The sequence below is a fragment of the Dermacentor albipictus genome, chromosome 1 (genome assembly GCF_038994185.2).
Source record: "Dermacentor albipictus isolate Rhodes 1998 colony chromosome 1, USDA_Dalb.pri_finalv2, whole genome shotgun sequence".
Classification (NCBI taxonomy): domain Eukaryota; kingdom Metazoa; phylum Arthropoda; class Arachnida; order Ixodida; family Ixodidae; genus Dermacentor; species Dermacentor albipictus.
The window spans coordinates 41,624,712-41,638,337 of NC_091821.1; the positions used below are offsets into that span (position 1 = coordinate 41,624,712).

Here is a 13,626-nt window from a genome sequence, read left to right on the forward strand (position 1 = left end):
ATGAAAGTTTCGGAAGTGAGGCGTTTTGGATATTACGGACTTCGAATAAAAATGGACGTTTTTTTCTCGGATTATCAGGGTCCGTTGTAAAGAGAGTCGACTGTATTAATTTATATATTGTGTGAATTTCTTACAATGTGTACAAGGATTTTGCGAAAGTCCTACTCACACATTGGTGAATTTAAAGGGCCCCTCACCAGGCCCCAGTGCAAATTTTGGTTATACGCTGGAAGTTGTTACGTGTCCTCTAGGGAGTGTTCTGATGCAAGAAGTTTTCAAATTGGCTCATTAATAGCCGAGATATAAATATTTCACTGCTGTGAACCCATGATTTCAGAAGGCGAGCTCCACTGCACTCTCTCTACTTGCCCCATCTAGCCTCCGCAAACGAAATTCCTTCCTTGCGTTCTCTCATATCGGAACTCGAGGATCGCGGGATACATACGTCATGGGCCCCGCCTTCATTTTTTTTTTTTCTCCTCGTTTTTTTTTTTGGTAGTGACTACAGTGACGGGGCCCGGCACTTTAACATTTGTACTACAGTGACGGGGCCCGGCACTTTAACATTTGTACTACAGTGACGGGGCCCGGTAATTTAACATATGCACTACAGTGACGGTGCCAGGCACTTTAACATATGCACTACAGTGACGGGGCCCGGTACTTTAACATATACACTACAGTGACGGGGCCCGGCGCTTTAACCTCAGCCCTGCAGTCAACACTGTAGCGACGTCAATGGTCGCACTTCTTTCAAACATTCTATGCAAACAACTTTGAGCACTTCACGGCAGGCAGTGAACTTTATTAAGGTCCTGAGGAGCGACTCCGAAACCCCCTGAGGGGGCCGCCGCGAGCCGTTCCGACGTCGGGAGGGGCAGGCCGTGCCTGACCGCCTCCTCCCACTCTTCTTCCGTGGTAAGATGACCGTGGTTCCGTAACGAGGGACACCGCCAGAGCATGTGTTCTAAAGTTCAGAATGGATCTCCGCAATCCGGACACCTGCCTCGCACGGACGCGGCGTTAGGTTGCCCCTGTGATCCACCACGGCCGCCGCGAACCGGTCGGACGAACCGTATTGGGCGACGTCGACGAACGCGACCGGTCGTGGATCGTCGGCGACGGATCCGAGAAGTGCGGCCGCTCGGGCCCGGCTTGTGCCTACATTGCGTTGCGGGTGCACGTTGCGCGGGAACGGCGAGACCGTGACGGCCTCCCGCGACCACGCGTCGAGCACGCACCGCCTTTCCCTGACGGGTTAAAGTCCAGCGCCTCCAGGATCCGCCTCCCCGCAGGCGAGGAAGCGAGCCTGACAACCTGGACTAACTTCTGTGACCCAACCTCATCGAAGGTGTTGTGGACCCCCAGCTGCATGAGCTTCTCGATGCTGGCGCCTATGGGGATGCCAAGCACTTCACGGACCGCGGTATTTTATTCCAGTACTGTCCACAACACCACGTGAATTTCACGATGTCAGCAACTTCCGTGCAGTAATGGAATACATTGATTGCACACATACGGATCGAACGACCGCAATGGGTACTTGTCCACGAATGTATAATCTTTTGCATATGCACAACACCTATGACGATTATAATAAAGAAAGAAAGTTCACTCTAATGGAAGGGGAACGGTAAACACGTTAAAAAAGGCACGGCACATGTTCCTGCTTGTGTAGCACCAGATAATGAATATTCTACTGAATTAAGAAAAATAAGCAGCGGGTAATTGCTCGCTTAGAAGACCGATAAACATGCAGTTCGATTAAATTTGAGAAATAATGATATTGAAGCTTCCAAGACTTTAGAAGAAAAGAAAAAGAAAATTAAGACTGAATCATCGCGACGGAACATATCACAAGTCGCTATAGGCGTCGAAGACCCTAGCTATAACGAAATTATTTTTGAAGAGCTCCGATAGTGTCCATGCAACAATGGTTGCTTGCGTACTGTCAAATGCTCATATGCTGCGGCATAAAGCTCACGGCACGGTGCGAAAACGTGCTCGGAGCGAAAGCGAAACATTGCGCGAGGACATGCATGCAGACGCGAAGTCGGTCACCGCGAACCCGTGCGATCGCTGCATTGCAGCTTCATTCTGTTATGCTACATTTAGTTACACAGACAGCTATCCCACTATAAGAACATATTTCACATAGTTTTCTCAGCGATTGCTTACGTTTCACGCAAACCGGTTCGGTGGAATCGATTGCGGCGACCGCTCGCAGTGTCCCAGCTTACTGTATGTAGTAGGCAAAGAGATAGCGTTTGTAAACCATGGTTACAGTTATGCATGGTAGGGACGCGCCTGCCACTTATAATGAACTTCTTAAACACTTCTATCTCTCGTGGCGACGATACCCTCCTCCTCACCCCAAGCTCACTAGGCCTCAGGCACTGACATTCAGACTGTTGCAGACAGAAACCTATCCCAACCTGTTCACGTTGCATGCGATATATCCGGAGATTTACACTGATGACGCGTGCCCTGCTTGCGGGGATAGATCAACACTTTCGCACATGCTCTGGGGATGTATCTCTATAGCAAGCCCTGACCGCAGCTCAGCTAGGAGGGAGGCGGCCCTCCGCAACCCACTCCTGGCTGAGCAACGTTGGGCTGTCCAGCAGGCCCACGATGCGGCTGGCAGGCTAGGCCTGTCGGTCCCGTCGTGGGAGCGGCCCGCAACGTGCTAATATGCGTTCTGCAGGACTGTAAAATAAAAGTTAATCAATCAATCAATCAATCAATCAATCAATCAATGTAAACCATTCTGTGCTTTCTGTTTGTCCAGCATGATTATGTTAAAGGTAAAATACTGCCATTTCGAGAGTACTTGCAAAATTGTTCAGGAGGGCTGCCGCGTAGTATGTTTATTTAACCTTTATTTAACGCCGACGCATGTGAGGCGCTTCCGACAGATGGCGACTCTGTAAGTCGTCCTCGCCCCCAATACCGACATCTTTATAGTGACGGCCCCGTAGGTGTAGTGTTGTTAAAGCGACGGGCCCCGTCACCGTAGTGTGGATGTTAAAGTACCGGGCCCCGTCACCGTAGTGTGGATGTTAAAGTACCGGGCCCCGTCACTGTAGTGCATATGCTAAAGTACCGGGCCCCGTCACTGTAGTGCAGATGTTAAAGTGCCGGGCCCCGTCACTGTAGTCACTACCTTTTTTTTTATCTTCTTCTTTCTTCCCCCCCCCCCTCCCCCTGCTGCTGCGCATCTTTGCTGACGGTGTCGTGTGCGAGCTGTTGTAACTCTCGTTTCGTGCAATGCTTGATTTTGCTCACTGTGCATAAGGACACATGACTACCGATATAATTCAATGCTACACGAATTCTGAGGCAGACAAGCGGATAGCAGGGGATGATCACGTACTGGAACACGGTAGAAAATGGCATAGTTTCGGTACCTGTGCACATGACTGCACGACCGTTAGAACATGCAGACGAAGCGGAAGTACATCTCTATTGCTTCGGTGTGAAGTAAAACAAGAAACACGCAGACATTCCGTTTGTGTGTTTCATCTATTTTCTAAACTTCAATTTGTCAATTCAAGCAACAGATCACACAAATAACAGATGTTGCCTTGAATAATTCTCGAAGTCACGTGTCTCAATGGTTGACGTCACACTGCGGACACAAGTACGTAGGCACAGGGACACGAGTATGTCACCGTCTAGCTTGGAGCGTGGTCACTACAAAAGAAAAGGAAAATGGTTTTCGGATTGAAATTTCAGACCTTTCCGCAATGCGTAGCGATCTAATACTTTGCAAACACGGTCGTCAGCACACATTGTTCGCTCTGAGCTTGTCAGCTCAATATGGCCAGACCTGGTGAGGGGCACAGAGCCTTGTATAATATATCAATTTTGTCCATTTTAGATGTACTATTAGACAGAGTTTACAGAACTGTAATATTTTTCATTGCTGAGTTATAGAGTTGTAAACTTGATAGCTTCGTTTTTGGAAAACTTGCAGTTTCTACTAATTTTTATTTAAAAAGTCAATGACCTAAATCGAATGTCTGCTTCCAACAGTCAATAGGTTTTAACATTTTCTTTTCAATGCAACAAACCTCATCAAATTTGTTGCAGTAGTTGCTGAAAAAAACGATTTCTCCATTCCCATGCATTTAGATAGGAGCCCTTGAGCTAAAGCTTCCTCTTAAAGCTGGCAGGTGGTTGAACTAGTGGAAGTGATGGGGAGAACAGCAGCAAAAGGGTAATATGACTCTTTACTATGCCATTATCTGTCCAATGAAAACTGATAATTTCTTATGCTTCTGGTGATAGAGTTGTGTTAAATAGATAATAAAGTGAATTTAAATGTTGTATATGCAGTATAATCTCGTTAATTCGAATTCCAAGGGAACTAAATATATTTGAATAAAACAGAGCTTGAAATAAGGAAAGCCATTTTGAATGTAGCAACCGATAATTTGTGCAGTACATTGTGCATAACCAAAACTGTCACTGAGCTTGCATTGAAAAAGTCATATCTTTTCTCCATCAGTATGCCATGACATGTGCCGGAAAAAGCCTAGGTACCGTGTAAAGTCAAAGTGCTATAAGATAGCACACCATTTCTCCTCAAGAGAAGACGGCTGCCTGCGGCTGCCACATGGGCTGAATGCCTTTCACAGGCTGTGGCACCCCTAGCAGCCAGTGCTCACTCCATATTTAACTAAGGCATAACTTTGTTGATCAGAAAAAGCATTGAAGGATTTTGGTAGTACCGAAGACAAATGAAATTTTTTTACTGCACACCCAGATGTGGGGGGCAGAAAGTAAATGCAGAAAATATTGCAAATAAATATCGTTGCATTAGTGGAACTGGCTGCTACATTTGCTACAAAAGCCGCATATGGTCAATGATTGCTGCTCCATATATGCTCCAAATACTTCTGCTAGAGGCTTGATGGTAGTAACACTGAAAACGAAACTAGAGCTCACACATGCACTGGATTGTAGCCGATGTGTGGTGGCACATAGGTATCTTAGAGGGCAACTATTAGATGCCTGTTCCTGGGTTGAGCATCGGCGTCCCTCGGCATAACTGGGCGAATGTGCTCATGCCACTGCTTGCGCATTCATTGTCGTCTTATTTTTCCATGGCTGGCTCCAATGCCGCTCATCATGCCAGCGTTTCTACACTGACCACGCTCATGCCACTGCCCGCGTGTTCATCATCATCTTCTTCCACAGCGGGCTCCGATGCTGCTCATCATGCCAGTGTTCCCATATTGCCGCTCCCCCTAATAAGGCACTGAGGGCACTGGCCCACTGCCAGCCAATGCAGTGATTTCGGTCTCAAATACTTTGTCTCATTATATCACAAAATAAAAACACGTATTGAGCTATGCTCAAATTTCGCTTTAAGTAGTGTTGCCGTCGTCAGACACATTTTTGGTTGTGAATCTGCCTTCCGCACGTTGATTCACGAGAACAACAAAGCGAGGTACATTGACTCCTCCGTCGCAAGTGTGGTGATTCCACTAAGCCAATAACAACTTCTCGGAGCAGCAAAGCTCACCTGCAAGCAACAGCAGCAGTGATTACATGTGAAGACATCAGCAGTGAGCGCAAAACAGGAATTAAACAATAGCGATTTGATGTGCCTGGAAAAAAAAGCAGATAAAGAGGATTTCCAGGATGAAATAAAATCGGCAGAAGGAGATGCCGAACCAGACGTTTCTCTCACATCCACAGCAGTGAGGCACTGTTGAAGGAGGGCCAGAAGAGACTCAGTTGCACTTGCAAGCTTGTAGTTTCTCAGAAATAAGCAGCAAAACTAGATACTAATGTTGTGTGCAGGGTGAGATTTCACCATCTGTGAGTAATCTAATTTTGCTATTGCCATTGTCTTTTAAGCAGTGGTAATTCCTTTTAAATATATTTTTACAGGAGTTTTATGTATCAATAGCTTTGTAAATGATTTAATAGTTTCAGAGCTTGCACTGTATTGTGTAGTGTCATTTGTTTATCCAAAATGTCATGCCACAAAAGCTGGAATGTCTGCTAGTACAAAAGCAGATGTTTTTCTGCTATAAGATCTGCTAAAAAGTGCCTTTTGATTGGTTCACCACAGTTTTGATGAAGTATAAGGGTGATTAAAGTTATCCACATGCTCACTGTAGAATTTGTTTTAACAAAATTTCAGAAAAGACAAATCAATTCACTTCTGATATAACTCTCCATCTTTTCAATACACTTTTGTCCACCAGTCTACGAGCAGACTTGTAGAATCCCCCCCCCCTCCTGAAATTTCTGTGTGCTAAGGATACCTTGCATAAAACAATGTGCAACAACATTCGCCGGCCTCACCCCCCGGGAGAGGTCAAGTGCGTGCTCGCCCTCCCCCTATGTCTGCCTACACCACTGCATAGTGACTGAGTGAAGCAGAGTTGAAACGGCTGTTTATGCCTGCAAGATTGGAGGGTGAAATTAAAAGTTTGTCTATAAGCAACTTGCCGAGCCTTGTATAATACATGCAATCTACTGCAGTCCTTGTTGCACACAGTTGCCATGGCTATCATTGCTGCATTATCCAAGAATGCCTCAGAGAAAGTGTGGCACACTGCTGCTCGTGATGTTATAGACAGTTTTTTTCCTCTTCATCTTTTATTTTCACTATTAGGCTCATGGGATCAAACTAACTTGTCTGTGTATCATGCAGCTTCTCCGAAGCTCTCTGGTGAACAACCGGACACAAGCAGTAGTGTGTGATGATTTGGGGATGGTGGAATACACTATATATCCGTACCCAAAGGCTGAGCTCAAGACTAAAGATCGTGCCGACATTCTTGAAGGTGAGACTCCAGACTTGTACTTAGTGCCCAGACTTGTAACTATTTCCCCTCATGGCCTCGTTTCGAGCAGCTACAGCAAAATGAATGGTCTTTGAGCACCACATGAGTGTGTGTGTGTGTGTGTGTGTGTGTGTGTGTGTGTGTGTGTGTGTGTGTGTGTGTGTGTGTGTGTGGGTGGGTGGGTGTGGGTGTGTGTGTGTGTGTGTGTGTGTGTGTGTGTGTGTGTGTGTGTGTGTGTGTGTGTGTGTGTGTGTGTGTTCCATTTGTTGTTACTCCATTCTGCAACAGAATAGTTCGCTGTACCTTGCCATACCATGCTCTATATGCTTAGTATGTCCTTATATACTGTCCGTGTGCTTTCAACTGTTAGTACAAAGAGCAAACTGCCTCTTAATTTGATTCTGGCATTCTGCCTTGCTCAGAAGTTATGACAAGGAAGCTGGTGTAATCGAGAGTTCGATGGAAACCCATCTGGTCGGGATGAGACATGACAAAGAGAGACGTACATCGACCAAGTAAAACTTATTTAAAAAACAAGACGTTTCGGCTTCCATAGGGAGGCCTTGTTCACAAGTGGGCGAAAAAGGTTGAAGTGCCTGTTTAAATAGGTTTTATCATGTGGCACAAGCACCGCACGTAAAACTAGGGGAGGGTTCCTTCGTTTCGGTTGAAATTCTGTAGATTGTATCTCGAGAGACTCCAGGTATGGACGTGACTTCCGGTTTCTTTCCTGGCCGATTAGACTAGATTTCATCCAATCAATATTGTGTGTAGTCCTTGCTGCGTGCTCTGAAGCCACTCTTCTCTTATCCACATTGTTTTGATGTTGGCACAGCTGCTGTTTAAAGTTGCCCGTCTCCCCTATGTAGACGCAATTGCAATCCGCTTAGGGGATCTTGTAAACAACACCAGGAAATGCTTTGGCAGAGCACATAGCAACGACTACGCACAATATTGACTGGATGAAATCTAGTCTAATTTGCCAGGAAAGAAACTGGAAGTCACGTCTGTACCTGGAGTCTTGAGATACAATCTGCAGAATACACGTTCAATTGAAACGAAAGAACCCTCCCCCCGTCTTACGCGTGGTGCTTGCGCCACATGCTAAAACCTGTTTAAACAGGCACTTCAACCTTTTTGTCCCACTTGTGAACAAGGCTTCAGCTGAAACGTCATCATCATCATAAAAACTTTATTGTAAGGCTGAGGAGTTTGGGGCCTGTAGGCTCCCAGGCCCCCGCATGACCCCACTGCACTCAAGCGTTTATGTTGCTTCGCTCCATAACGCTGGCAGCCCAATCAGTAGCCATGGTCTGCACAACCGGGTCTCCAGAGCGCAGCAGGGTCTCCCAGTCCCCCCAGGTCTTCAGGTGCTCGAAGCCCTGCGGGGGAGGATCCGCCGGGCAATGAGAAAGGAGGTGGAGAGCAGAAGCACGAGGTTCGAGACAGAGATTACAGGCTGATGTGAGGAAAAGTGGGTGATAGTGAGAAAGCGTCAGAGGAGATGGGAGAGTATGAGTTTGTAATCGATGCCAAAGGGTTGCTTATCGATTGCTAAGGGATTTGTGCGGTGCAGGGTACAGCTGACGCGCCGCCTTGGAGGCATTCGTCAGTTCGTTGAAAGTGTGCGCGCGCTCCTTCGTGAATCCCGGATAGGAGGCCGCAAGAGCCCGGTTTAAAGAACCTCAGGCTAAAAGGTTGGCGGCCTCGTTTCCAGGATTCCCGCAGTGCGTGGGCACCCAAATCAGCTCCACATGACGAGGCGGGGGTGCAACGGGCAAGTCCAGTATGCAAAAAGCAGTGACGTGGACTCGGCCTCGTGCGAAATTTAGGATTGCAGTTTTGGAGTCTGATAAAACATACTGTGCTTCTGTGTTGATGATAGCTAGGGCAATGGCGGCTTCCTCTGCAGCTTCGGGAGAGGTGTCTTGGGCGAGTGTGTGCGTTCCAATCGAAGAGAGTGTGTGATCCACCACGACAGCGACCGCTTCATCACCCTTGCAGGCTGCATCTACCCGTACGGCGTCCGGTTCCGAGCCGTAGTAACAATGCAGTGCTGTAGCTCGAGCTCTGCGGCGCTTATCATGGTGGTCGGGGTGCATGTTATGGGGGAGTGGCTTAATGAGCAGTTCGCGGTGTAAGGCTTTTGATATGGAGCGTAATGTCGGATCGTTGGCTGGTATCCGGACTCCAAGGGAGTGCAGTATGTACCGGCCAGTGTTGGTTTGTGTGAGACGAAGGTATTGTGCTTGGCGGTGCGCGTCTACAAGTTCCCCCGATTGAGTTGTGGAGGCCTAATTGTAAGAGTCGGTCGGTAGGTGTATTTATGGGAAGGTGGAGGGCGACTTTGTATGCCCGGCGAATAAGAGCGTCCATGGCGTCAGTTTCACGGCGAGAAAGCTTGAGATAGGGGGTGGAGTAGAGTACACGGCTGAGTACAAAGCCGTAAACAAGTCGGCATAGATCACGCTCCCTCATGCCTCTGTGGTGGCCCGAGACCCGGCGGATGAGGTGCGAGATCGCCCCTACTACGTGCCTGAGTCTCCGGAGTGTAGTCGTGTGCTTCCCATCACTCTGGATGTACATACCAAGTATCCTGAGAGTTTCGACCTCTGGTATCTGTCTACCGTCCAGCTCGATGACAATGGGGGAGCAGGGCAAGTTGCGGTTCTTGGGACGAATGCACAGCAGCTCAGACTTCTCTGGGGAACAAGAAAGTCCTACGCTAACTGCATAGTTTTGGGTCAGATTGGTGGCTGCTTGGATGGTGTCCTGTATGGCGCCATCACTGCCATGGGTAGTCCATGGTGTAATGTCGTCTGCGTAGAGAGTATGTTTCAAGTGAGGAATGGTTGCCGATTGTCGTGCTAGGGGGATGAGTGTGATACTAAATAAGAAAGGTGAGAGGACAGAGCCTTGTGGGGTGCCTACGCTATTTAGTGAGTATGTGGGGTAGGTGAGTGGGCCGAAGTGAAGCTCGGCCGTGCGTGCTGTGAAGAATGCCTGAATGTAGGTGTACGTATGTGCGCCCACATTCAGTGGGGAGAGTGCAGTCATGATCGCGTGATGTTCGACGCAATCAAAGGCTTTGGATAAATCCAAAGCCAGGACTGCCTTTGTGTGGCTTGGAATGAGCGGATCGAAGATGTCATGGGTGATTTGCAACATGGCGTCTTGTGTGGACAAATGGGTGCGGAATTCCACCAGGCTGTGAGGGTATAAGTCATGGTCGGTAATGTGCTGTGCGAGCCTCGCTGATACCGCATGCTCGAAAAGCTTTCCGAGACAGGAGGTTAGCGAGATTGGGCGAAGGTTTTGGAGTGTAAGTGGTTTGTTGGGCTTCGGAATGAAGATTACCTTTGCATGTTGCCTGGACTGGGGGAGGGTGCCCTCTTTCCAGCACTGGTTGAAGTACTCCGTGATGCGAGTAATCTATTGATTGCCCAGATTACGAAGCGTTGTGTTGGTGACCTGGTCGGGGCCGTGCGCGGAATTGGTGCGGAGAGTCATGAGGGCTGCTCTGACCTCCGCCTCTGTTATGTCGGTGTCAAGTTCGGGGTTCGGCTGTCTTGTGTATAAGGGAAGAGGAGATGGTATGCCAGGTGAAGTGTATGTGTTGCGGAGTGTACCCAAGAGAGCATCAGGGTTGTCCGTGTGTGTGTATGAGCCGGGTGACGTGGTGCTGGGTGGTGTCTTTTGTTTTTGATGGATTGATGAGGTGTCAGAGGAGGTGCCATGCCCTTTTGGTTGTCAGTTTGCCGGCAATGCCGTCGCATACTTGCCCCCAATTTGAGCGGCAGAGCTCCTCTGAATGTAGTTAAATTTGGGATTGTAAAGCGGCTAAGCGTTTCTTTAGTGTTCTGTTATGTTCACCCTGTTTCCACCTTTCTAGCAGGCTGTGGTAGGCCTCCCAGAGGAGGGCGAGTCGGGTGTCTAGAGTTGGGGTGTCTGTTGTCAGGTTTGGCGGACAATCCCACCGCTGTCAACCAGATGTAGGAGTCGTCGGACGGCCTCGCCGCTGCCACCATTTGAAGGAGTTGAAGGTCGTAGACAGGAACTCGGTGAACAGGATTTATTTACATATTAACATTTTCGACAAGACACGTCGACAGTCTAGCGTGACTCCCATATGGAGCCCGCAAGACTAACATGCAGCAAACAGCTTACGAGCACGCAGCTCACGAGTACATTTCGAGCATGACAACGAGCACTCAGCTCCCGACGACGAGCACACCCTAGCAGCCGGCAACCACTGCTTATAAGCACTTGGTCCCCCTTGATTCCAAGCGAACGGAAATGTTCGTCCAGTCATCGTTCGACGTCACTGAAGATGACCCGCCCTTTTGGAGGAGGTGGGCTCACATACTCGTGTTGCACACACACACAGGTGTAAAGATCCGGAGCCGACGTTAGAGGGCTTCGTAGAACTCTGCTTTGTCCCGGTTGGCGCGGCCGAGTACCACATTCCTGAGCTGACCCCGTGCCACGTGGCTGCCGGTTTATTCGCAGTTCTCTGAAGTGCGCCCCATCCGGTTGGTTGGGAACACGTGCAGCGGGCTGAAATAGCTGGCACGTTGTCACCCCGTACGGCCATTCCTAACACTGTGGTGGTTTCAATCAGCTGCGTATGGTGTTGGATGTCAGTCTGAAGAGAGTCTACCCAGTCGGTGATGTCGGTGATGGGGTTGTCAGGGAGGGCAGTCCGCGCGATGCGGAGGGCGTCCCAGTTATTGAGTGTGTGTGTCATGTAGGCGTGGCGGGGTGGTTTGAATGGGACAGTGACTTGTATCATGTAATGATCACTGCCCAGTGTGTGTTGTGTTCTCATCCAGGTCACAGCACAGAGGGAGCGGCTGATCACCAGATCCGGACTAGTGTCCATGCTGACACTATTGCCGATTCGCGTAGGCATCTGAAAGTTGTGGGCGGAAAGCTGGAGGTTCTGCATGAGCAGCGAGAGCCTGCGACCTCTGTGTGTGGTTGTTTTATATCCCCAGTCAGTGTGCTGGCTGTTGAAATCCCCACCGATTAGTACGGGGTGCTTCCCTGCTAGGCGGTACAACTCTCGGAGGAGGGAGTCCAACGAGGCCATCGGTTGGGATGGGGTGTGGTAAAGATGGATGGGGTGTATGTGTATGATGGATAACTTCGGTGATCACGCAGGGCGTCTCTGATGTGATGTAATGTGTCTTGTGTGTTAGAGTGCGGTGCACAAGTGTGGACGCCCTGGGTCTGTTTGTGGTGTCAGAGTGTGTGGAGTTGTAACTGGGGAGTGTGGCCTGATTGGCGGTATCTTGGAGAAGAAGGACTTGGGGTGTTGGGGAAAGTGTAGGAAGTAGAAGCTGCAGGGGCACGCGCTTGCCCCGGAAGCCGCGGCAGTTCCAGGTTATGATGTGAAGGGAGTTATTGTTGCCCCGTCCTGCCATATTGGAGCATAGAGGGATGGATAAGAGGGGTTAGTCTCGCGTCTATTGGGATGTGGGGTTCCATGGCAGTTAGTTGTGCTGTGGGGAGAAGGGGGGTAGAGAGCGGGGGAAGCTACGTGAGGCGTGCTTCGAGGAGATTGACCATTTTCTGAAGTATAGATTCCATGCAGCATTCCAAGTGCGTCTCCACTTTCGTAGTGAGGTCAGTGATGAGAGCATTGAATTTGCTTTCGAGGCGAACCGCAATCTCTTTGAGTTTTTTGTCGAATTGGTCAGGGAGGGCTTTCAATTTGGAGTCGACATCGATCGGCTCAGAGGGGAGGGGTGGGGGAGTGATACATTGTTTTTTTGAGGGGGGTGATTGAGAGGGAGCGGTGTTGGTTTGTGATAGAGTAGGAGGTGAAGTTGGGGGGGGGGAGTGAGAAAGAGTAGGAGAGGGAAGTGAGCTCTAAGTGAGGACTGTGAGGCGTCTTACCTCCTCCCGCAGGGCCCGGAGCTCCCCTTCGTTGTAGTCCGGAGTTTTCTGGGCGGGGGCAGGCGGCGATTTCTTTGCATGGTTGGCCCAGGTGAGGTCCTGCTGGGGCTTGTGGCTATGGTCACATGGAATGGAGCGCGCAGTGCTTGCACAGCGCGATGACTTTTGTGGGGCTGGCTTCTGCTCCCGGGTTCTCTACTGGCGTCCGGTGGTTGGCTGGGTGCGTGGTGGCGGGCGTGTGTACCGGTACTTACATTGAATATTCCCAGTATGATGCTCGTCCCCACAGACAATGCACTTGGGTGTACAGGTTGGGGGTTCCGTTGGCGTGTGCTTGTCACCGCAATTGTGGCAACATCCGCTAGTTGGGGCGGGACAGACATCCTGGCGATGTCCGATACGGCGGCATTTGTAGCAAGCCTCCATTTTTGGTCGATGAGGAAAGCAAGTGTGAACACCCGCCCAAAAGCGTACAGCTTTTGGCAGGGGGCCGGTGGCAAAAGTGATAATAATGGATCGCTTTTTCCAGAAGGGCCGAGTCTTGTCTTTTAAGTAAGTATTACTTGGTTGGTGTACGTCTTTATTTGTCAAGGAAGCTGGTGGTTCTCTCTGTTTTACATAACACAGACCAAGTGCTGTATAGGTCAATATTCTGCCTATATACTTTTTTTTATTTATTGCCTTCTTGGTGCATGTGCTGGAGTACTATCACCATCTTCAATTTTTCTCTTACTGATTCATTCTCGGTGTTGCACAACTGTGCCACATCTCAGAATTACTTGTCAGGCCTTGCAGGAAAGTCCATCTAGATGTGCTGTACTCTTTGCACCAGCATTTCTCTAACTGTTGCCCATAGACACTGAAGGGTTTCGTTGAGAAAATTTGAGGGGTTGTGCAGGAACTGCTCCAGCGATGT

General features: G+C 49.1%; 1 protein-coding gene across 4 annotated transcripts in view; it reads left to right on the forward strand.

Annotated features, from left to right (window-relative positions):
• drosha (ribonuclease 3 drosha) overlaps nucleotides 1-13,626 on the forward strand; it is a 213,848-nt gene that overhangs the window by 154,129 nt on the left and 46,093 nt on the right. For all 4 annotated transcript variants that reach the window (XM_065438063.2, XM_065438068.2, XM_065438088.2 and 1 more), the window contains one exon: nucleotides 6,677-6,809. In XM_065438063.2, the coding sequence (XP_065294135.1) occupies nucleotides 6,677-6,809 (133 nt within the window). The remainder of the gene's footprint in view (nucleotides 1-6,676; nucleotides 6,810-13,626) is intronic.